This window comes from Drosophila nasuta, chromosome 2L (genome assembly GCF_023558535.2).
Source record: "Drosophila nasuta strain 15112-1781.00 chromosome 2L, ASM2355853v1, whole genome shotgun sequence".
NCBI classification, from domain to species: domain Eukaryota; kingdom Metazoa; phylum Arthropoda; class Insecta; order Diptera; family Drosophilidae; genus Drosophila; species Drosophila nasuta.
In genome coordinates, this window is record NC_083455.1 from 15018920 (window position 1) to 15041206 (window position 22287).

The following is a 22287-nucleotide window of genomic DNA, read 5'->3' on the forward strand; positions in this document are numbered from 1 at the left end:
GTAAAATGGTTTCTTTCTTGACATTACTTCCCAAAATGAAATACCAAAACTATAAACGTCGCATTTCTCAGTGTATGAATGGGTGTTAGCGACCTTATTATGTATAATTTAAATAAGTATAATACTTTTTAAACTTCATAGAGTACGTACTTCTGGTGCCATATAACAAACAGTTCCAGCATAAGACATAATGGTATCCAGCTTCTTAACTGTGCCAAAATCACATATTTTCAATGTTCGACAATTATTAAAAAGCAGTAGATTTCTTGGTTTTAGATCACGATGAAGAATTATCGGACTAAGTTCATGAAGGTATTAAATGGCCTTAAAATGAGATAAACGTGTAGAAAACCAATTTGATTATTCATTTATTCAGTTACCTCCGCACATTGCAGCATCCAGCTAATACGTAGTGAATGTGGTAAGATGATGTCCTTATTTTCCTCGTTGTGCAGTAGGTCATAAAGAGAGCCACACTCTGCGTATTCCATTACAATGGCCATTCTTTCATTCTCATCTTTTGTAGTACCTATTAACTTTACAATATTATCATGATTGACCAGCGATAGCATGTCGACTTCTTTTTGTTTATCGTCATTTGAGTTACGATGAAATTGTTTAATCACTACGGTTTTTTGGTCATTTTTTAAGTTCAATGTCGCCTTGAATACATCACCGAAAGTACCTGATCCAATACACTGAGGAATTTGAATCGAATTACATTTTTTATAATATGCAAATAAACTTTGTATTTTACCTGATTATCGACAATCAATTCATCCCAATCTATGTTACGCGTCATGTTTAAAGAGAATGTTAGGTGTTATACAGAAAAGTCAGTTTACCGAAACTTGAATGCAGTTTTCTTTTCGTGTTAATTTTTAAAGACACTCTATTTCAATACAAACTGATCTATGTTGCATAACACCAATAACTCAAGGTTACGAATTTTATCATACGATACACAATAATCGATTACTTTGCTTTAATTATGGAATTAATTATATCAAAAATGTATCTTTCGATTTCCTAATCATTAATCGATTATACAACGGAATAGTCGTGTCATTGCCATTTTTACCCGCGAATCGAAAAACACAGAACGATGTGTTCAAAAAAGCCATTTCGCTAACATCAGCGAAACAAGGAATTATTCTGTAAGATAAGATAAGTACGATGCTGATTATACGAGTATAATAAGAAATTAAAATGTTATAAAAATTCAAAACATTTATTTCAACATTTAAAGTTTTAGCTTGCAACTGTTAATATTGAATCACTTTAGCCACCATTACAAACAATTTCAGTAGTTCAAATATCAACCGTCAACAGAACAAAATACATAAGGTTGCTCCAAGCATAGCCAGTCAATTGTTGAGATGAGTGTTTTTTGCCACAGAAAATGAAAAAACGATTCAACAAACTGCTGTTACTCTAAATGAATCGTAGCATTTTCATTTCATTTATTGAAAAAGTCATTTGATTATCGATCATATTCACGTTTCTTCGATTAAATTCGATTAATAATCGCACACTTTCGTTTATTCATAGGATTGAATAATCGATGAATCAATTTAAATTTATTAAAAACTAGAGAGTACGAAGATGTTGCTTGCCCATTCAAATGCTGTATCGTTTTTGTTTCAATCTTTACGATGCGGGCTGGTGCGCAATAAAATCTAAAAAAAGACGAATTTTGAATTTTTTATTTTTATGTTGTTTCTTAAATATACCCTTTAAAGTAGTAGAAGTGTGGCGAAGCTTGTAAAGCATTAATATTTTAATTTTCAAATGTAATATTATTGTACTATTTTCTCTGCATCATATATTCTATACAAAATAATTTGTTTGTTTTGACTGACAACATAAACAATTTGTGTAAGCAGCATTCTTTAACCATTGCAAATCTTTTTTATTTAAATTGACTAAAAATTAGTTTTGGAAAAGTCTTACACATTTTTAATGTAAACAATATGCTCTTTGAAGGTATTGATTTTTTATTAGGTAAATTTTCTAACTTCATACTACTATCTTTATAAAAAAAAATAATAACCACAAGATCTAAGTGTCGGATATATTTTCAAATATTTAGTTTACAATTTAGGGGGTATTTTGAAGTCGACGCATCAATTCTCTTCGTGCTCACAGCTGTGAACTTAATCACATAAAATTTTAGCATGTGCTATTGTGCCCGTGAGCCTTGTGACAGATTTATAAAAAATAAAAATACACCAGCGATTATGAATTGAAATTTATTATTATTTTTTTTTTAAATCAATTTTAAAAACATGTAAAATTTGAACCATCACTTGGTTTTAAGAGTATCGTGAGCACAATATATAAATCTAAAACTTTCTACATTCCTTTTGCTTAGAGTGCATTAAAATATGCTTCACAACAAAAATGCTGCATGATGCATTTGGTAAAATTTTATGTCTGTGTTTAAAAGTGTCAGTTTAGTAGTTGTGTGACGGTAAAGTATTTCTTCAAGTGTGTTATTTTTAAAAATTAATGCAGTTCAAGAAAATGATTTCGATGTTTACGATTTTTGTTTCTGTTTAAAGAAACATAAAATACACACATTTTTTTTAAACTTGATTAATCTATTATTATTATTATTATTATTATCTCATAAGTTCCCTCTTATTATCTTATAGATCTTAAACAAGATTAATTTATTTTAAGCTGAAGCTTTCAGGAAAATAATAGGCTTCATTGTTCCATTGATTGAAGACAGAATATGAAGTATATCTGAAAAATACTCTCCGTGTATTCTACCCATTAATGAATACAATCATAACAATAGCAAATGTCACAACTCTTAGGAGTTAGGAAAAGATTTAAATGTCATTACACTCTCGTAGTATGTTATATGTCAATTGTATGTTATATATTATTCACACTTATATTAGATATTTTGATTAAATTATTCTCTTCAAAGAAAAAACATGTTGAGTTGTCCAAACATTATTTACCTTACTGCTCTTCAGGGCTTTGTAATTTATTGACAAAATCGTTGATTTTCACTTTTATTTATCTCTTAAAAGTGAATAAGCAATCTAAACAGATTTTTTTGAATAAGTGACATTAAGCTGTGCATTATTTTACTTTTGCTTAAAAGTATGCAACTGATTTATGCAATTGAGTTCATCGCTTTAAAAATATCGTGTGAATGTCTTTAATAATCCCATCATTGCAATGACGAATTATCGATGTTTTCTTATCAGCTTAAATTTATTAAAAGAATTAGTAAGATTTAGTATTGCGACAATCAACGATGGAAAACATTGATTTTAATGTGGAGTACGGCGATCTACAATTGGGAGATTTTGTAAGTTTTATAGTCATTTTGATCATTAATCATTCATGCTGTTTATTGCTCATTATAGATAGACGGTGGTAGCTTTGGTGATGTTTACAAAGCACATTGGAGAACTGAAAACAAAGTGATTGTTGTTAAAAAAATTCGTCGCTTCATAAAAAATGCAGGAAATAGTAATAATGAAAAAGCAAATTTAAATGAAATTAAAAACAACAAAGTTCTCAATCATCCGAATATTATCACTTTCTATGGAGTAACAAAAGATTCCGAAAATAGAATTTGCATGCTTTTTGAGTTCGCCGATTGTGGTTCACTCTATAGCTTCTTGCATGAATCGAATATAAAAATAACACTAGATGGAAAGCTTAATTGGATGAGCCAGATAGCGAAGGTAAGCTGAATTGTCTTTAAAATGTGATTCGTATTCAGAATTCGATTGCTCTTAGGGCATGGAATACTTACATGACCAAAAAAAGGTCCATCGGGATCTTAAGTCTAAGAACCTTTTGCTTTGCAACAAATACCGTACGGTGAAAATATGTGATTTTGGCACAATTAAAGAACTCGCAACGGTTAATACGGAAGGTATTGGGACAATTGCTTATATGGCTCCAGAAATATGGGTAAGTATATATAATGTTATGTTAATCAGGTAAAACACTGGTATACTTGGATTCTTCAATTTATACAGAATGAAGGAGGGAGTTACACGGAAAGGTGTGATGTTTTTAGCTTTGGCATTGTTTTCTGGGAAGTAATGTCTGGAGAGAAGCCCTTTTATGACTCTCAGCACATGGAACCAATGGCTTTACAAAGAAAAATAAATGATGGTAAGAGTGAATTAAAGAACACAGCAATTTTCTATAATTCTATATTTTCAATAATCTTTTCCTATACAAAAAGGTAAGCGTCCGAATATAGATGATATTGACAAACTTAAAAAGTTTGAGAATTTGAATTACATAAAACTGTTAATTCAAAAGTGCTGGGATAAAGAGCCACTAATGAGACCAACCATGAGAAGATTGGTTACCATTCTTGGCATTCAGCCTCGAGTTTATAGCAAGAATCCACATCTATTGCTTGAAATTGATAGATTGAGAGATATTTGTGAAGAAGACTTTAAATTTCCTTAATAAGATATTTTTGTACGAATTTCAATAAAAAATTAACATTTTTTAAACGATGTATTCGGTTATTTAACGAGAGTTTGCTTGAACTGTGCTTGAAAGCTTTTATGTATAGCCTTTAACTGTTATTTCTTTCTATAAAAAGATAAATATTTAAACTAATATTTTTAATATTTATTTATGCAATATGTGTAAAATTCGTCATTAACTCATGCATAGTGGGCCTCTTCTCTGGGTCTGCATCCCAGCAGTTGGTAATCCACATTTTTATCTGTGCAGAATGTTGAATGCCGTTCACAACATTCAGATCAGGCCGCAGACCTGCAGAGGCATAAAATGATAAGCTTAAAATAAAATTATCAAAGGTATCTTACCTTCTATTACTTTATTTAAAATAAAGTAACTGGTTTTATTCTCCAGATTGTAGAACGGTTTCTTTCGTGAAATCACCTCGCACAGTATTATCCCAAAACTATAAACATCGCACTTTTCTGTGTACTTCGACCCTTCTACAATCTAGGAAGAACAATATTTCCATCAGTTATACTCGTATCTATTAAATTATTCTTTTAAAATACAAACTTCTGGTGCCATGTAATACGACTCTCCAACCATTTTCGTCATTGTTGTAGGCTTAATACATATGAAATCCGATAAGGAAATCTTTAGAGTCTGATAATTGTTAAACAGAAGCAGTTTCTTTGGTTTAAGATCGCCATGAATAATGTTTTGTTGATGCATAAATGCGACACCCTACAAATTCAAAGAGAATACTTTATTGCACGATTCAAAGATAATTAATAAAATTTACCTTGGCCAATTGAAGCATCCATGTTAAAGCATTTTGATATGAAGAATCACCTAGATGTAGAGCATTATAGAGATTTCCGCAATCAGCATACTCCGAGAGTAGACATGTTCTGCGATCTGTATTAGTTCTTATGTCATAATATATCAATATATTCCTATGGCGAAGTCGTGAAACAAATGTTGATTCTGTTAAAACTCTGCCCCTGTATATTTTTACTGCGATTATCTTCTCGTCTTCTTCTGTTCTCCAAATTGCCTTAAAAACGTCACTAAATGTTCCTGAGCCAATGTACTACATATTATAAGAAAATATGTAAATAACTTGTGCATTCTATTTAAAGCAAAACAAATACCTCTTTTGTTATGACTTTTGGCGTTATAACTTCTGAAGTTGCGCTCTGTTCACATCCGGAAATACCTATATTTCCTAAAACTTTCAGATTTTCAGAGAGGTCCAGGTCCTCTAAAGTTAGCTCTTTCATGTTACAGTATTCTTTGTTGTTTGAATACAAAAAATGTATATCTCTTATAACGTCTTGCATTGCTGGTCGCTGCTTAGAATCTCCATCCCAACACTGTTCTATAAGTTTTATTATCAGATCAGATTTGTCCATATTTTGTATGTCATTTATGAGTGGACGGTCGCCTACAAAAGCAATAATGGTAAGTAAATGAATATGTCCAACATTTTAAAAATTACCTTCTATGGCCTTCTTTTGAATATGAAAGTCGACAGTTTCTCCCAAGTGATAAAATGGCTTCTTTTTTGACATTACTTCCCAAAATGTGATGCCGAAACTATAAACATCGCATTTCTCAGTGTAGGAGTTTTCTATACTGACCTTATTTTGTGTAATCTGAATTAGTACAATATTTATCTAACTCAGAAGAGTGCGTACCTCTGGTGCCATATATCGAGCAGTGCCAACTCCATTTGACATCTTGGTAGCCAATTCCTTAGCTGTGCCAAAATCGCATATTTTCAATGTACGACAATCATTGAAAAGTAGTAAATTTTGGGGTTTTAGATCACGATGTAGAATTTTCGGACTAAATTTATGAAGGTATTCAACACCCTATTAATTAGATTGACGAATAAGAAAGCTATTCAATTATGAATTTTTTTAATTTACCTTGGCGCATTGAAGCATCCAGCCAATTCCATTCCTTCGTGTATAAGCCAAGCTTATTCCATTATTATGGAGCATGTTATAAAGTGAACCGCATTCTGCGTATTCCATGACCATGACCGTTTTATTGTCCCCATCTTTTGTGATACCCAAAAACCTTACAATATTATCATGGTTGGCCAACGATAACAAACCGAATTCTTTTTCAATTGCGAGGTCTTCCATAAAGGGTCTAAATTTTTTTAATCGCGATGTTCTGTGGACCATCTTTTGACTTCCAAGTTGCTACGTATACATCACCATAACTACCCCATCCTCTAATCTGTTAAGTTTCTATTAATTGTGGAATTAATTAATAATCATTGAAAATTGAATATTACCATTTTATCGACACTTAAATCATTCCAATCTATTGAACGCGCCATGTCAAACGCACTAAAAATACTAAAAATTATATAAATTGTTCTTAGGAAAAATGTTGAACCGAATAAGCAGCGAAGTGACTTGTCTGCTTGAATTGTAAATACGACTAACTTCTCAGTACAGCCTTATCTCATCAGTAACCCAACAAGAATTGATAAGAAAACGCTTTCATTTCGATTGATATTACGAGTATTTAAGTATTTCATATTAGTTTTGTAAATGTGTGTTGCGATCGTATTAACTATTAAACTCTAAAGTCTGCATCACATATATCTCGCAATGGCCTCCCCGTTAACAGTAAGTTAGGATTGTAGCGAAACGATCTTGGATCGAAGCCAAGGAAAAATATCAGTTCCTTCATTGTGGGTCGTTGATCTGGATCTTGGCTCCAGCATTGTTTGATAATGAATATAATGTGCTCGAAGTTGTTATAACTCCTCATATCTTTGACATTCGGACGTACGCCTGTAATGGCCAACATTAGAGCATTAACGGTAAATATGGGATTTTTTGACTTACCCTTATTAATTTCCATTTGAATTGTTGTATGAAAGGCACTGTTTAACTCGTAGAAAGGCTTTAGCCTTGACATTACTTCCCAGACAATGATTCCAAAGCTAAACACATCAGACTTTTCCGAGTACTTTTCGCTATCATCCTGTGTTTATTACATAAGTCGTGTATTGATTTATTTTTTAACATAATTCCATGGGATATTAGACTTACATATACTTCTGGAGCCATATAACTGAATGTTCCAGTGCCTTCAGTATTTTTCATAGCGAATTTCTTTACTGTGCCAAAATTGCATATCTTCAATACTCTATGTTTGTTGAAAAGCAACAAGTTTTGTGTTTTGAGATTACGATGAATTGTGTTTTTGCTATGCAAGTAATCTATACCCTAAAAAAATAGAAAAGAATCTACTGTCACTTCTTAAAAACACGGCATTATAAACAAACCTTAGCACATTGAAGCATCCAACTTAGTTTACCAACGTAGGAAACTTGCATATTTTTGTGATGCAAGAAATCGTAAAGAGATCCACAGTCCGCATGCTCAAAGATCAAAACAATTTTATTATCGAGCTTCCTTGCGGTACCAAAGAATGTTACAATGTTCTGATGATTAAACTGTTTTAGTTTGAGGATCTCTCTAAGAATGTCATCTGCTTTAACCAAAGGTTTAATTATTTTCACAGCTACTTCTATTCTACGATTTTTAGCTTGCCAATATGCTTTGTACACATCACTAAAGCCACCACTTGTAATCTAAATAGATAAAGCAAAATGATTAAATGTATTTTTGGTTTACTGAAAGTGCTAAAGTGCTTCTTTCTTTTGTCTTTTTGTCTTTTCTTACAATTTTGCAAAATTTTAGATCGTCGAAGTTTACATTAATGTCCATTTCACTCTTCTGAATAATATCTTTAAATTATTATTGTATTTAGGTGTACACCTTGACTCATAACATTAATATGAAATGTCAATGCCGAAGCAAAAATGTCGAGATATGAAAGTGGATAGATAAGAAGGTTCAACAGTAAAGCCAAATAAAAGTGAACGCTAAATCAAATAAAAATATAAAGATTAATAATTTTCACTAAGCAAATGACTATGCACTTCTTGAAAAACATAATTACATCTTTGTTATTCAATAAATTTAATTTAAAAAGGGTACTCTCATATTCACAAATTTTAACAAGTAAGAAAGCTACAGTCGAGTGTACTCGACTGTGAGATACCCGCTACCCATTTTGAATAAATGAAATATATTTTGCGGTATTTTTCTCAAAATATACTGAAAAATACTAAAAATATACCAAATGGTATGTTTGGTATATCGATATAGTGCCGCATTCAAAATATACCATAGACGGCACAATATACCAGATTGTCAGCCAAGGCAAATAAGAGCCCTAGTAAGTAGGCGTTTTTGCCCACACAAAAGTATTTCTTTAATAACTTCGACAATTTTTATCTGATCGCAACCAAATTTTTAGGAATCTTAACTACTATAGCTATTATTATATATACCAAAATTCGCAACTCTAGCTTTAAAATTACGCTTGTTATTCGATTTTTTTGATTTGCGGGGGCGGAGGTGGGCGTGGCAAAAATTTGAAACAAACTTGATCTGCGTGCAAACATAACAAATGCTGTCGAAAAAAAATTATAGCTCTATCTCTTATAGTCTCTGAAATCTAGGTGTTCATACGGACAGACGGACAGACACACAGACGGACAGACGGACAGACAGACAGACGGACATGGCTAGATCGACTCGGCTGTTGACGCTGATCAAGAATATATATACTTTATAGGGTCGGAGATGCCTCGTTCTACCTGTTACATACATTTCCTGCCGGCACAAAGTTATAATACCCTTCTACCCTATGGGTAGCGGGTATAAAAATAATAAGTAAATCAAAATTATTTTTGCCTAAAAGTATGCAACAGCGGATTAAATTAATAGCTATAGAAACATCGTTTAAAACGTAAATATGAGAATAAATTATCGGTATTTTCTTATCAGCGTAAAGAGCGCATCATCAAATATTGTTGCATTCATTGCGTGAGTCAACGTCAACAATGGACAACATTGATTTTAATGTGAGCTACGAGAATCTTCACTTAGGTGATTTTGTAAGTAATTTAGATTTATTTTATTAACATACAACATTACTAATGCTATTAATGATTATAGATTGATTTTGGTAGCTTTGGTGATGTTTACAAAGCACATTGGATAACTGAGAGCAGAGACATTGTTATTAAAATTATTAAAAGCAATGAACGTGATATTTTAAGAGAGATTCGAAACTTAAAAGTTCTTAAACACCAAAATATTGTCACTTTCTATGGATTAGCAAAAAATCTTGAAACTCGAATATGCATGATTTTTGAATACGCAGATTGTGGATCACTTTACAACTTCTTGCATAACAATAAGAATATTGAAATATCATACGACGTCAAGATGAATTGGATGTTGCAGATTGTCAAGGTATGAATAATATTGTTTAATGTTTTTGATGGATTTATTATCCGATCGTTCTTATCTTTAGGGAATGGAGTATTTATATAGCAAAAAAAAATTCCATCGAGATTTTAAGTCTCGAAACATTTTGCAATTTGACAAATATCGTACCATAAAAATATGCGATTTTGGTACAGTGAAAGATCTTTATATGGTTCCAGAAATTTCTGTATGAATAATTTTATATTCTATAAGGATAAAAATCCCTACAGTTGATATCATTTATTTATACAGATGGGAGGAAGATGTTACACGGAAAAGTGTGATGTTTTTAGCTTTGGCATTGTTTTGTGGGAAGTAATGTCTAGGATAAAGCCCTTTCATAACTATTTATTAATGGATGCGATAGCTATCCAAATAAGAATTATTAATGGTAAGAGTAATTTAAAATATTCAGCAGTTAGTTATAATTGATAATAATTACAGGTGAACGTCCGAACCTAAATGACATTAAGAGCTATAAACACTCCACTCACATTAAGCTCATGATAGAAGAGTGCTGGAAAGACGATCCATCTCAGCGGCCGACAATGAAGGTACTGGCATTTTACCTTGGCTTTGATCCCTATTCGTTTATCTGTGTTCCTAACTTAATGTCTGCGGCTAAACCGTTGCAGGACATATGTGAAGAAGATTTTCGATTTCTAAAACAGGATGGCGACATATTAACATCTAATATTGAATAGTACTAATTGAACAAATTACAAACATAAAAAACAAGTAAGAAAGCAACAGTCGAGTGTGCTCGACAATACCTGTTACATACATTTCCTGCCGGAACAAAGTTATAATACCCTTCTACCCTATGGGTAGCGGGTATAATTAAGGTTGTAATTAGTGCATAATGCTTCTAATAAATATCGTTATACTCTACATATTATCCCAGGTTAATATAATTATAATTTCTAAGGAACCTACATATACTGAAACTCATCAAACATCGATCACAACTTCATTGCCAGATATCGATAAGAATTTCTTATCATTGTGATAAGCAATTTGTCAACAAACCGTCAAAAATTGATTAAAAACTTTTAGTCAGCTTGTGTTAGTCAACTATGGACAACGTGAGTAACATAAAATTGGGAAAAAGGGTAAGAAGAGTATAATATTTTTCTCTTACGTACAAATCAATTAATAATTATATTTTAGATTGGATGCGGCAGCTATGGAGTGGTTCACAAAGCAATTTGGCAAGCTAATGACCAACTAAAGAAAATTGCAGTCAAAATAATTCAAGAAAACAATGAAGATTCCGAAACAGAAATTATTAATAAGAAGAAGAATATTTTGAACGAAATTCGGAATCTACAACAGTTTAATCATAGGAACATTGTCACACTGTATGGAGCCGCAAAAGATCCTGACAATACCATTTACATGATTTTCGAGTTGGCAGATTGTGGATCACTCTACAATTTTTTGCATTGCTCAGCTAACGACGTTAGCTACGTTGACAAGATAAACTGGATGGCGCAATGTGCCAAAGTAAGCATTAAATCTTAAATATTTCTTTAGTTATTGAATTCGATTTGCTTTCTTTTTTAGGGAATTGATTATTTACATAGTAATAATACAATACACCGGGATCTGAAAACTCAAAACTTGTTGCTTTTCGATAAATATCGAAGATTAAAAATAGGGGATTTTGGGACAGTGAAACAACTTACTACGATTAATACGGAATTTATTGGAACTATTCGTTACATGGCCCCAGAACTTGTTGTTAGTATATTTAGTTTGTAGATATACATACATACTCGTATATAGTATATATTATATACTTAGTCAATTGTGTTCGATTCTTTTCGATTATTTTATTCTCTTAGATAGCAAATGGGAAATACACGGAAAAGTGCGACGTTTTTAGCTTTGGGATTATATTTTGGGAAGTCATGTCAAGGAAGAAGCCTTTCGAGAACTTAAAGGACATGCATCCATTGGCAATTCAAAAGAAAATTTTAGAAGGTACAAATAATTGAAAATCCCTTGCAATTCTTATTAATTGTTTTCTATTCCAGGTCTTCGTCCAAATATATATGATGCGATAACTTATGAAGGTTCGGATTGCTTTAAACGAACTATCGAAGAGTGCTGGGCAGAAGATCCTGGAATTAGGCCCAGTATAAAAGAACTGATTGGCGTTTTCAAAATTAATCGTATAGTTTACTGTAATGTAAACTACGATGACATAGAGTTAGGAAAAATGGTAAATTTGGACAATCATTCCAAGTTAACTAATTACATTAGAGATTTTATTTTCATGTAGGTTGCCAGCGGTAAATATAACGAAGTCTACAAAGCAACTTGGTATACCGAAGGCCAATACAAAGATGTTGCCGCGCACATTAATAGAAGTTGCATTCCGGATTTCAAATATGAACAAAGTACCCTCAGCATAATCTACTATCTAAAGAACTTAAAGCATGAGAATATTGCAACATTATATGACGTCTCAAAAACGCACGACAACAGAATTTGCTTGCTTTTTGAGCTTGCAGACTGTGGATCACTTCATAATTGTTTACATCATACGGAAATCAAAATTTCTTATATTGTAAAGCTAAATTGGATGCTTCAATTTGTCAAGGTATGTTATTATTATCTGCATTTATCCAGTTATTGTATATGTTCGCCACTTCCTTACAGGGTATGGAACATCTGCTTAGTATAGGAATAAGTCACCGAGACCTGAAATCAAAGAACTTGATGCTTTTCGATGAATATCGTACATTGAAAATCGGTGAATTTATTGCAGTGAAGCCACTTCATTTAAGTGATACGTTTATTGGCCCAGTTCATTATACGGCTCCAGAAGTTTATGTACATAAGTATAATTCAATATTTGTACAATATTTTTATTTTAATTTATTCTATTTATGTAGGAAACACATGAGCATACGGAAAAAAGTGATGTTTTTAGCTTCGGAATTATTTTCTGGGAAGTAATGTGTAGAAGGAAACCCTTCCATGACATCAATCCATCAGATATCTCTAAATTTATAATTAGTGGTGAGAAAAATTGACCATTTAATATCTATTCTTCTAATATTTAAAAAATTCAGGTGGTCGACCTAACGTGGATGCCTTACCTATTTATGAGGATTCGGATCACATCAAATACATAATTAATAAGTGCTTCGCGAGATATCCAGAAAATCGCCCTACGATTAATAAATTGTCTGTTCAGCTCCACTTTGATCCCAAAGTCTTTACCATATTTCCTGATCTAGTGAACCGTATTGAACCATTGGCAAATATTTGCGATGCAGATTTTAGTTTGCAATAAACAAAAAGCCTTAATTATAGTAAACATATATGTTTAAAAGCGTTGAGAGTTCTTAAATATAGGCAGTATGAGGCATTCTAATACAATTTAATATGTATGCATATGCATATATTGTATGTCTGCTCTGTCTATCAGCGGGATTTTTCTGAGTCAATTCCAAACACTTAGATATATACAATGGGACAATTACCGGAAATTGCATATATGAATAATGTGCAATAATACAAAAAAAAAACCTAAACATCCGCAATTGTATATATAACAGTGTTAAGTTTATCGATAAGAATTTCTTATCAACGTAATAAACAAGTCGACAAGAAAGAAGCAAAAGTAGATTAAAAACTTTAGTCAGTTTGTCGTACTCAATAATGGACAACGTAGATATTAACGTGAGTTACAGCGATATTCATTTGGGGAAAAAGGTAAAAACAAAAGAATTTCATTCATTCATAAATGCATTACATATTTTATTAATTTTTAAATTTCTCCCATAGATTGGAAGTGGTAGTTATGGTGTTATTCACAAAGCAATTTGGCAAACTAAGAGTATTGCAGTAAAAATAATTCAAGAAAACACTTCAGACACAGAAACGGAAAAAAGAATTAAGGAGTCAGAGGTTTTGACTGAAATTCGGAATCTAAAACAGTTTAATCATAGGAACATTGTCACGCTCTATGGAGTCGCAAAAGATCCTGACAATAGCATTTGTATGCTTTTGGAATTTGCAGATTGTGGATCACTCTACAATTTTTTGCATTGCTCAGATAACGACGTTAGCTACGTTGACAAGATAAACTGGATGGCGCAATGTGCCAAGGTAAGCATTAAATCTTTAATATTTTTTTAGTTATTAAATTCGATATGCTTTCTCTTTAGGGAATGGATTATTTACATAGTAATAATACAGTACACCGGGATCTCAAAACTCAGAACTTGTTGCTTTTCGATAAGTATCGAACGTTGAAAATATGCGATTTTGGGACAGTAAAACAACTTACTACTATTAATACGGAATTCATTGGAACCATTCGATATATGGCCCCAGAACTTCTGGTAAGTATACTTGTATTTTGTATTTAAATATATATACGAGTAGGTCGCTAGTATTTCATTTTGATTATTTTATTTATATAGAACGCAGATGGGAAATACACGGAAAAGTGTGACGTTTTTAGCTTTGGGATTATATTTTGGGAAGTCATGTCAAGGAAGAAGCCTTTCGAGAACTTAAAGGACATGCATCCATTCGCAATCCAAAAGAAAATTGTAGAAGGTACAAATAATCGAATATCTCTTGCATTTCTTATTAATTGACATTTATTTCAGGTGTGCGTCCGAATGTAAATGACATAATGACATTTGCAAATTCGCATTTGATCAAACAAAGTATTGAAGAGTGCTGGGATCAAGATCCAGAGATGCGGCCGAGTATGAAGGAAGTGATTTGTGATATTAATGTTAACAGCAAAAATGATACAAGTTTATGCATCGACGATATTGAAATGATAGAAATGGTAAGCTAATGTAATCATGTGGAATATTTATTAATGATATTGTATTTCAACAACAGATCGAACGTGGCAGCTATTGTGACGTTTACAAAGTTCGTTGGCGAACTGAAAGTCACAGCAAATGCGTTGCAGCAAAAGTAATACAAGATGTTATTTCAAATATAGACATAGAAAAACATATTCTCGATCTCAGCGGTCATCTGAAATGTCTATGCCACAAAAATATTCTAACATTTTATGATGTTTGTAAGACATATACCAATAGAATATGTATGCTCATTCAGTATGCAGACTGTGGGAGCCTCCATGATTTTTTGTATCGATCGAAACACGAAATTAGTTATGTTGGCAAACTAAATTGGATGATGCAATGTGCGAAGGTTTGTAAACTTGTATCCAATGTGTGTTGAATAATCCATTTCAAATTACTTATAGGGTATGGACTACTTGCATAGCAAAGACATGCTACATTCAGCTCTAAGAACACAAAATTTGTTGCTTTGTAACAAATATAAAACATTAAAAATTGGAGATTATGGTTTAATTAAAAGAGCTGCCTTATATCCCAAACTAATGGGCGCCATTGATCAGGGAGAAGATCCAAATGCACTTGTATGTATTATACTTTTCAACATCATTCGAAATCAAATTTAGATTATTTTTATTAAATTAGGATTACCTTGGAGTATGCGCAATGAAAACGAATGTTTTCATCTTTGGTATTATATGCTGGCAAATATTGGTAAGAAAGAAACCGTTTGACGACGACAAAATAACGCATTCGCTGGCTATCGAAGAAATTATCAATAATGGTAAGAAAACTCAAAAATAATCAGCATTGATTTAATTTCCCTCCGCTTTAGGTGATCTACCAAATATTAAAAAAATTGATTGTTATCCCGATTCGTGGCACATCAAAAGTATTATTCAACACTGTTGGTATCGTGATCCAAAGGACCGACCGACGACGAAAACTCTGTCGCTTTTATTGCAAATGGATCCTGCGATATTTTCCAAGTATCCCCTTTTATTACATCGCTCTAAAGCACTGAGAATTGAGATTCCGGACAGGGAAACTGATCAAAAGAATGGTGAAGATTAATAAATTACGTTGCTTACATTACAATTATACTTTGGTGTTTTATATTTTTTAGTTTCAGGCGTTTAAATCTTCAATGTTCCTAAATGTGTTGAGTTTCAAGCACTTTGGTATAATAAATTACTGTTTTACTTATGTCAACCAAAAAGTCAATGCTAGCTTGTTTCGTACAACGGTGAGTATACGCAATAACAATAAACTACTATGGTAGACTTTCAGCAAACAATTCTTACACCAGAACTCTGGCAGCGAATAGTTTATGGTCGACTGTTTACACACACAAAGTTGGTGAGCATAATTCATGTGCAGCGACTTATTTACGACGCTGACCTTTGTCAACCGGAAACGGAAGTGTGCGTTAACATATTTAATTATGTCCTGTAGGCCAAAATGCAGACCATGTCATGCTCAAAGTCCACTTGGCACTCACAGCTAAAAGAATTATGACATCAACACCACCGACAGCGTCGTCCACAAGTGCCAAATACATATAGTAGAACTTGGCCAACTTAAATGTCTCCTCGTCACGCAATAGAACAAGAAATTGACCAACTGTGATTTAATGCGTAGCATACTTTTAGGATTGCTAAAATAGAAAACACCAAATTGCCAAAGAGAGACCAGTGAATTGGTCGGCACCACAAGCAGCCAAAGGATTAGGATTACTGCCAACCAGGACAATATGTGTCCCGTGCTTTGGACAACCGACAACTGGATGTCGTAAGTGCGCAATGCTTTTGCAATGCAATATCAATAAAAATCCTAAATGCCACCATTTTACTTCCTCTATTCTTACTCCTACGCTTGGCGAAAACAAGTTACCCCATTAGCCAGCACTTGACGCTGAGTCGCTTTTATTCCATGCAATTTATTGTTTTGCTTTGAAAAATATTTTCGCTTCTTTCTGTTTTATTTTTGTTTTTGGTTTTTTTTGTGTCTTTGGGCCAGGGCCGTGACCTATACCAATCAGTAGACGCATTGTTTATGATAAATTGAAATGGTTGCCAGTTGCATATGCGCCCAGAGTGGATGGGTGGAGAAAACGAGGAGGAGGAGGAGGAAAAGAAATGAGGGAAACTGCGATAAATAAGCACCCACTATGTAGTCATCGTCGAGGACGTGCACGAGGCCAACGGATGGATTTAACGCTCTTGGGCGCCACTAATTGTTGGCGCTTTGTTATTGCCCCTCCGGGGCCTGAACGTTTCATCTACAGCATCCTCTGGCGGCCATTGTGTTCTCCAGAGAATGCATACATAATGAAACTCTAGCATCTAGCTGAGAGTTTTGGCATGCAAGAGATTATCCTCAAGAGCAGCAAATGCTTAAAAACCAAAAACAATTGTGTTTAGCCTGGTTGGAGAATGCATTTGGCAATTTGAATAATTTGATTCCATTTTTTTTTTTTTTGTTGCTTCTCTATTTTCAATTTTTTATTTTCTGTTTTCGCTTTTTTTTTGTCTTTTTTCGTTTTCTGCTGCTGCTGTCGTTTTCGTTGCTTGTGACTTGCAGCTATGTTGGGAGCCAAGAGGTTATTACTGTCATAGCCACTCAAGCGCAAGCAACCGAGGCACCCACGCAGCGCACAGGCAACCAAAGGACCACAGGCAATAACAGACAGAGACAGACGAACTGCGCGAGCGAGAAGCAACGAAAAGCGACACTGACAGAGAGAGAGAGAGAGCGAGCGAGAGAGCGCCGCACCCACATGCCACAACGTTCGGCATTTCCACTCGGCTTGAACTCGTCTCATCCTGCGTTCGTGTTGTGCCAATGACGTCGTTATTTTGTTCCCTTTTAATACCCGCTTCACATTGATTAGTAGGGTATGATTGCTTCATGACAACCAGTTTTATAGTTTTCAAAAAAAAAAAAAATAATTTAACATGTAAATAAAGAAAAATGCTATATATGCTATATATATGTATACAAATGCAATTGATTTATTTAATAAGCATACGTCTCAACTATATGTTTTTTGCTGATACCCCAAGGGTTATCACCTCAGTCTACAAATAATATAATTATTTATTTACAATAATATATTTTTGATCTCTTCTGATTTTACCCTTAGGCTTATAAGTGAGCTATTCAGTGCTTGCAGTGCCTTGAGCTGAATCGCATAGAAAGACGTCGGGCATACTCGATAGTAGCTTTGTTCTCTTTCTGTTTTTTTTGGTGGGGATTTCGTGTGGCAGCAACAGCACAATTCCGAATTCCTTAAACAGTTTGCAGTTGGCCAACGCTAGCGCCAGAACGTGTTCGCTTAACACGCAGTTCGCTGTCAATATAACGTAATATTTTTCAAAATTGTTGTCCCTACAAATTTTGGCAAAGAATCAAAGTCAACTCGAAGACATCGCAAAAGTCGCGTGTGTTTCCCAAAAAAAAAAATAAATAAATAAATAAGTTGAAGAGCGGAAGAAAATGCCAAGTGTGAATATGTTTAACCATCTGTGTCTGATGAGGGCGTCATCTATTTTGCTGCTATTACAGCTCATTAGCTGTATATCAATGGGTGTGTGTTGTTTATGTGTTATCATTTGATTATTTGTTGTATACAAATGTGAAGGATTGCAACTAAAAACGTATCATTATCATCACCATCATCTACTTCACAGGCGCAGCCATAAAATGCTATGTTTGCGATTCCAGCGACAATCCCAGCTGCGCTGATCTCAGCTCCAATTCAAGCATTGAGTCAGTGGTAAGTGTTGACTACTAATTCATCATCATTCATCCGTCGAGATTCTGATTAATCAGCTCGCGATTTGTTGTTGAGCGCTGGAACTCCAATCCAACATAGTTAGCGAAAAACGCTGGCATTCTGGTTAACCTTTTGCCAATCAGCAGTAGTTGACCTTAATCAAAGTGCCAGCCAAGTTTCCAAGGCAGCTGCTTGCCAAGTTTCTAAGACATACTAACTGAAAACTACATAGCACATAAATTCTTGAAAAGCCGCCGACGCAGCCATAAGAAAAAAAAAAGTAACAAAAAACAAGTACGAACGCCAAAATGAAAATGAAAGTAAAACGGAAACGGATGCGGATTCGGATTCGTAAAGCGGAAACGTGCAACGTTGTCGCTATTGTCGTCGTCTATCGTGACCGTTAAGTGAATGCGTTGGCATCTCTCCATTGCAATGTGTGGCCCCAAAAATACTTTACTTCCGCACAAGTCTATGAACGTAAATCTTAGCCACATGACAGCTTGGAAAAGCTTCTTGTATTTTCTCGACTTTTTATTTTTCCTTTTTACAAAATTCGTTCACTTACTTCGAATGCCATTAGTTAAAGTTTAACTATAAATTCTCATTTTTTATCGCTACTCTGTTTTGTAAAAATGCACGAAAAGTTTTCACATTAATTGATTAATCAACAATTGCGTCGAGATTGTCTGAAAACATAATATAATTCATTGCTTAGTTTAGTCTTCACCTTAATTGACTAATCAACAATTAATTTGAAATTGTTTGAAAGTTTAAAATAATCAACTTTGCAAACTTTTTACATTTCAATTTTTTGGCATCAGAATATGTTTTATTTTAAAAGGCGGAGACAGTTTTTTATATCACAATTTTAAAGGATTCTCTAGACTAATTTGCCGTCAACAATTTTGGTTTACTAGGAATAGGATTTTCGCTAATAAATATAATTATTTCATTGCTCAAGCTTCTAATAAAAATATTTATATTTATTTTTATTATTATTTTGCAATATCAGAAAAACATTTTAGATTATTAAATTAAATTATTTATTTAACAATAAAATGAGCAAGCGCTTCATTAAATAATTTTGTTTGAAGAAATTACCAAGCCCAAATTTTCTAAACAAATAAAAAAACAAATAAAACATTTTAAAATTAAATAAACAGACGTTAGAATTTTTTTAAACTACCCCATGTTTAAAATAAATTTCAATTTTCTTTTGAAAACAAACAACAGCAACTATAAAACTTAACTGCAAAAAAAGTTCTTCGGACAAAATCTTAATTGATTAACGATACTCTAGAAAGTTTGTATAATTAAAACTTTGTAGAGATTGTGTGCTCAACATCTGATTCAGCAACTTTTATTTATAATTACCCGTAAATTAAGATTTAAGCCAGCCAAGTAGACTTTGTGTAGTTGACTATGATTTTCGGCCAATGCATTGCTTTAGGCAAGGTCGCCGTAAGATCGATAACAGAAGCGATAACGATAGTGATAATAGTGACGGAGGCGATAATGTTGCTTGCACTGCTTGAAACAAGACATTGATAAGATAAAATCAGTTCACTGCAAATGCAATTATGAGTGCAATTACAGTGCATTCGCATTGAACGATAAAGGGGGACGCGTGGACAATTACAGTTGGTTGATTAATCATTATACATTGTATGCGTTGAAAATTCGAAAAATACTTCTAAATGGAATTCTCGATTAGAACTGCACGCTGCAACAAATGAAATCACTGGACACCTGGCTGTTTGATTTGAACAAAGTGGCATTCTTTAACAACGGAGCCAACAAGGATCCGATAATGAATTGTCAAAAGGTTGTGGCTCGTGATCGTAAGTAGTGGCAAACCAAGTTGTATAAATCACATATGCTTTAAAGTATCAATATTGCTTTTCCCCCTCCAAACCCCAACCCTTAACTAACGATTTTAGCTCATACTCATAAGTTGGTCACAGCACGCTTTTGTCAACTGGACACTGCAGATTCGGATGCTTGCGAAATTCTACGCCACAAGCTGAGCATACCCAAGGACGGGAATCGCGAGCAACGGCGTCCAGAGCGGGATCAACAGCAGCAGCAACGACGCAAGGGCTATGGACAGGACGATGGGCAGGATGTATCACCGGCGGATGAGTTCTTCTGTGACATTTGCAAAGAGAACAATTGCAATGGAGCTGATGCTGTAACGTTGACAACATACACAGCAATCGCCGGAATGTTTGTATTGCAACAGCTGTTGACAGGGCCACTGTTGGGCTGCTGAAGCGGGGCGGTGGAGGTGGAGGTGAAAATACGCTGGTTGCATTTAGGTTGAGTTACCTTTAACGTTTATCGTTTACTTTGTAAATATTCGAGTGCCCATTGAACGACATCGTTGGTTTGTACAACATCGAGAAGCCATCACACCAATTCCCAAAGAGGAACTAAAAAAAAACAAAAACGAATAAAACAACCCTCCAAAGCCACCCAAAAAAAAGTCCTAGACATGTAAGTGACAGCAAGCACAGATACAAAGCACAAATGCACAGATACCGATATCGATACACAAAGCTACAGCTACTAAAAGATGCAGATACAGCGACAACTGCAATTCATTGACACACACACACAAAGCAAATAGGCGAATTTCAATTAGCAGGCAAAAAGAAATGTGCAAAAAACAGAAATCAAAAGGCTAAAAATGTTTGTGGCAAAATGGGCCAACGAGCACCCTCCCAACTGAGTAACCCTGAGTACTCGTATATCAAGGATTTGCAATTCAGTTTGCTTCAATGTTAAATACCGAGACACATTTTCTCAAGTTCTCAAGTTCCTCTGAGCTTGGAATCGAAAATGATGAAAAGATGAGCAAGATAATATATACAAAATAATATAATATAATATATACACAAAAAAGAGAATCAAATGATTGTTATGGCTTTATTAAGTTGTAATTGGTTTGCACTAAGCAAATGTTGATGAGCTGAATGTTAAGTCATAAATTCACGAAATGCCTTTAATTTTCTATTGTTCACATTGCAAAACGTATGGAAATATATACTTAAATATTTATATATGTGTATGTATATGTAAAAGTCAATATGAATGTCGTATGACACCATGAAATAACTAACAAGAGCATAAATTCGATATAAAAAAAGGTAATTTTTATTTACATATTTAATTTGTTATTTCATAAGAATTTTTGGAATAAGTTTCGCCATTCCACTTGTAGTTATTTCATGGAATCATATCTTTTATATGGACTCGTATGTGTATTTTTAGGTAGATACAACATAATTAGATTCGCAATATGTGTGAATATTGTTGCAGATCATACAGATGGTTTATATTTTTGTTATATATAATCGAAAAGCAAGAAAAAACCAAATTGCAATAATTTTGAAAATGTTACAATAAAATATTACGAATGGAATATCGAAAGCAAATGGGGAAACGAAAGTAAATGTATAGCAAATTTAATGATATGATAGGTGTTTCAATGTTTCAACAATGATAACTAAAGTCAGCGCCTTAAGCATGCAAAAAAACAGAAAAAAAAAGAATTACAAAAAATATTCAAAATATACTAACAAAATTTACATGGAATTTGTATGATTTTCAAATACGCAAAAACAATCAAAACCAAAGCAAGAAAACAAAAAGCAAAAGTGTGAAAACAAATGTTAATTAAATGTGCAATTAGAAAAGTTGAACAAAGCAATAATAAAATTAAAAGAAATACAAAACAAAAATAACAGAGCGAGCTTAATAATGTGCTTACTGTAAAGTCCACGCCCACAAAAAAAAAAAAAAAACAAAAAACAAATGTTTG

The 22287-nt window shown here is 33.4% G+C and overlaps 5 protein-coding genes across 17 annotated transcripts; 3 read left to right on the forward strand and 2 right to left on the reverse strand.

The window, feature by feature from the left end:
* Nucleotides 1-16: 16 nt before the first annotated feature.
* LOC132783642 (mitogen-activated protein kinase kinase kinase 7-like) lies at nt 17-878 on the reverse strand. The gene is made up of 4 exons (XM_060788953.1): nt 758-878; nt 381-698; nt 151-324; nt 17-66 (listed from the first exon to the last, which is right to left on the reverse strand). Exons 1-3 carry the CDS (start codon nt 800-802, stop codon nt 316-318), a joined length of 372 nt encoding a protein of 123 aa, XP_060644936.1. The 5' UTR covers nt 803-878; the 3' UTR covers nt 17-66; nt 151-315.
* Nucleotides 879-2887: 2009 nt separating this feature from the next.
* LOC132794513 (mitogen-activated protein kinase kinase kinase 7-like) lies at nt 2888-4479 on the forward strand. 3 transcript variants are annotated; one of them, XM_060805030.1, is made up of 6 exons: nt 2888-3331; nt 3390-3619; nt 3675-3713; nt 3769-3945; nt 4014-4152; nt 4226-4479. In XM_060805030.1, the coding sequence occupies exons 3-6, from the start codon at nt 3696-3698 to the stop codon at nt 4456-4458; spliced, it is 567 nt and encodes a 188-aa protein (XP_060661013.1). In that variant the 5' UTR covers nt 2888-3331; nt 3390-3619; nt 3675-3695; the 3' UTR covers nt 4459-4479. The 3 variants fall into 3 exon arrangements, with proteins under 3 accessions (XP_060661013.1, XP_060661003.1, XP_060660994.1); XM_060805020.1 differs by having other exon boundaries at nt 2890-3331; nt 3394-3713; nt 4226-4477; XM_060805011.1 differs by having other exon boundaries at nt 2891-3331; nt 3390-3713; nt 4226-4476.
* A 65-nt stretch (nt 4480-4544) lies between these two features.
* Nucleotides 4545-15887, reverse strand: LOC132794487 (putative mitogen-activated protein kinase kinase kinase 7-like). Of its 5 annotated transcripts, none has more exons than XM_060805000.1 (13): nt 15335-15400; nt 7778-8086; nt 7542-7718; nt 7335-7473; nt 6773-7280; nt 6396-6714; nt 6162-6312; nt 5963-6104; nt 5616-5908; nt 5264-5554; nt 5035-5205; nt 4827-4968; nt 4545-4773 (listed from the first exon to the last, which is right to left on the reverse strand). In XM_060805000.1, exons 6-13 carry the CDS (start codon nt 6425-6427, stop codon nt 4631-4633), a joined length of 1365 nt encoding a protein of 454 aa, XP_060660983.1. In that variant the 5' UTR covers nt 6428-6714; nt 6773-7280; nt 7335-7473; nt 7542-7718; nt 7778-8086; nt 15335-15400; the 3' UTR covers nt 4545-4630. The 5 variants fall into 5 exon arrangements, with proteins under 5 accessions (XP_060660983.1, XP_060660965.1, XP_060660955.1 ...); XM_060804982.1 differs by lacking the exon at nt 15335-15400 and adding an exon at nt 15775-15887 and having other exon boundaries at nt 4547-4773; nt 6162-6338; XM_060804972.1 differs by lacking the exon at nt 15335-15400 and adding an exon at nt 8178-8277 and having other exon boundaries at nt 4547-4773; nt 6162-6338.
* On the forward strand, nt 9368-15781 carry LOC132794443 (mitogen-activated protein kinase kinase kinase 7-like). Of its 7 annotated transcripts, XM_060804928.1 has the most exons (14): nt 9370-9460; nt 9522-9821; nt 9883-10023; nt 10089-10227; nt 10281-10390; nt 10472-10948; nt 11007-11342; nt 14021-14197; nt 14279-14417; nt 14471-14658; nt 14715-15035; nt 15091-15267; nt 15329-15467; nt 15519-15781. In XM_060804928.1, exons 6-14 carry the CDS (start codon nt 10913-10915, stop codon nt 15755-15757), a joined length of 1752 nt encoding a protein of 583 aa, XP_060660911.1. In that variant the 5' UTR covers nt 9370-9460; nt 9522-9821; nt 9883-10023; nt 10089-10227; nt 10281-10390; nt 10472-10912; the 3' UTR covers nt 15758-15781. The 7 variants fall into 7 exon arrangements, with proteins under 7 accessions (XP_060660918.1, XP_060660926.1, XP_060660935.1 ...); XM_060804935.1 differs by lacking the exons at nt 14021-14197; nt 14279-14417; nt 14471-14658; ... (2 more) ...; nt 15329-15467; nt 15519-15781 and adding exons at nt 11403-11579; nt 11684-11822; nt 11876-12063; ... (2 more) ...; nt 12740-12866; nt 12920-13506 and having other exon boundaries at nt 9368-9460; nt 10281-10948; XM_060804911.1 differs by having other exon boundaries at nt 10281-10948.
* Nucleotides 15888-17853: 1966 nt separating the features above from the next.
* LOC132798193 (uncharacterized) lies at nt 17854-22281 on the forward strand. The gene is made up of 4 exons (XM_060809960.1): nt 17854-18272; nt 18376-18461; nt 20179-20305; nt 20405-22281. Exons 1-4 carry the CDS (start codon nt 18182-18184, stop codon nt 20734-20736), a joined length of 636 nt encoding a protein of 211 aa, XP_060665943.1. The 5' UTR covers nt 17854-18181; the 3' UTR covers nt 20737-22281.
* Nucleotides 22282-22287: the final 6 nt, after the last annotated feature.

Bases quoted from the DNA above. Each gene is read 5' to 3' on its own strand.
- LOC132798193 (XM_060809960.1), top strand. From the start codon at position 18,182: ATGCCAAGTGTGAATATGTTTAACCATCTGTGTCTGATGAGGGCGTCA. The intron at 18,273-18,375 runs GTGTGTGTTGTT...TCTACTTCACAG, and splicing joins CATTAGCTGTATATCAATGG to GCGCAGCCATAAAATGCTAT. The intron at 20,306-20,404 runs GTAAGTAGTGGC...TAACGATTTTAG, and splicing joins AAAGGTTGTGGCTCGTGATC to CTCATACTCATAAGTTGGTC.
- LOC132794487 (XM_060804990.1), bottom strand. From the start codon at position 6,659: ATGGTCCACAGAACATCGCGATTAAAAAAATTTAGACCCTTTATGGAA. The intron at 6,339-6,395 runs GTAAATTAAAAA...TCTAATTAATAG, and splicing joins GGATGCTTCAATGCGCCAAG to GGTGTTGAATACCTTCATAA. The intron at 5,909-5,962 runs GTAATTTTTAAA...TTGCTTTTGTAG, and splicing joins TCAAAAGAAGGCCATAGAAG to GCGACCGTCCACTCATAAAT.
- LOC132783642 (XM_060788953.1), bottom strand. From the start codon at position 802: ATGACGCGTAACATAGATTGGGATGAATTGATTGTCGATAATCAG. The intron at 699-757 runs GTAAAATACAAA...CAAATTCCTCAG, and splicing joins AATTGATTGTCGATAATCAG to TGTATTGGATCAGGTACTTT.
- LOC132794443 (XM_060804903.1), top strand. From the start codon at position 13,512: ATGGACAACGTAGATATTAACGTGAGTTACAGCGATATTCATTTGGGG. The intron at 13,566-13,637 runs GTAAAAACAAAA...TTTCTCCCATAG, and splicing joins ATATTCATTTGGGGAAAAAG to ATTGGAAGTGGTAGTTATGG. The intron at 14,418-14,470 runs GTACAAATAATC...CATTTATTTCAG, and splicing joins CCAAAAGAAAATTGTAGAAG to GTGTGCGTCCGAATGTAAAT.
- LOC132794513 (XM_060805011.1), top strand. From the start codon at position 3,278: ATGGAAAACATTGATTTTAATGTGGAGTACGGCGATCTACAATTGGGA. The intron at 3,332-3,389 runs GTAAGTTTTATA...TGCTCATTATAG, and splicing joins ATCTACAATTGGGAGATTTT to ATAGACGGTGGTAGCTTTGG. The intron at 3,946-4,013 runs GTAAGTATATAT...CAATTTATACAG, and splicing joins ATATGGCTCCAGAAATATGG to AATGAAGGAGGGAGTTACAC.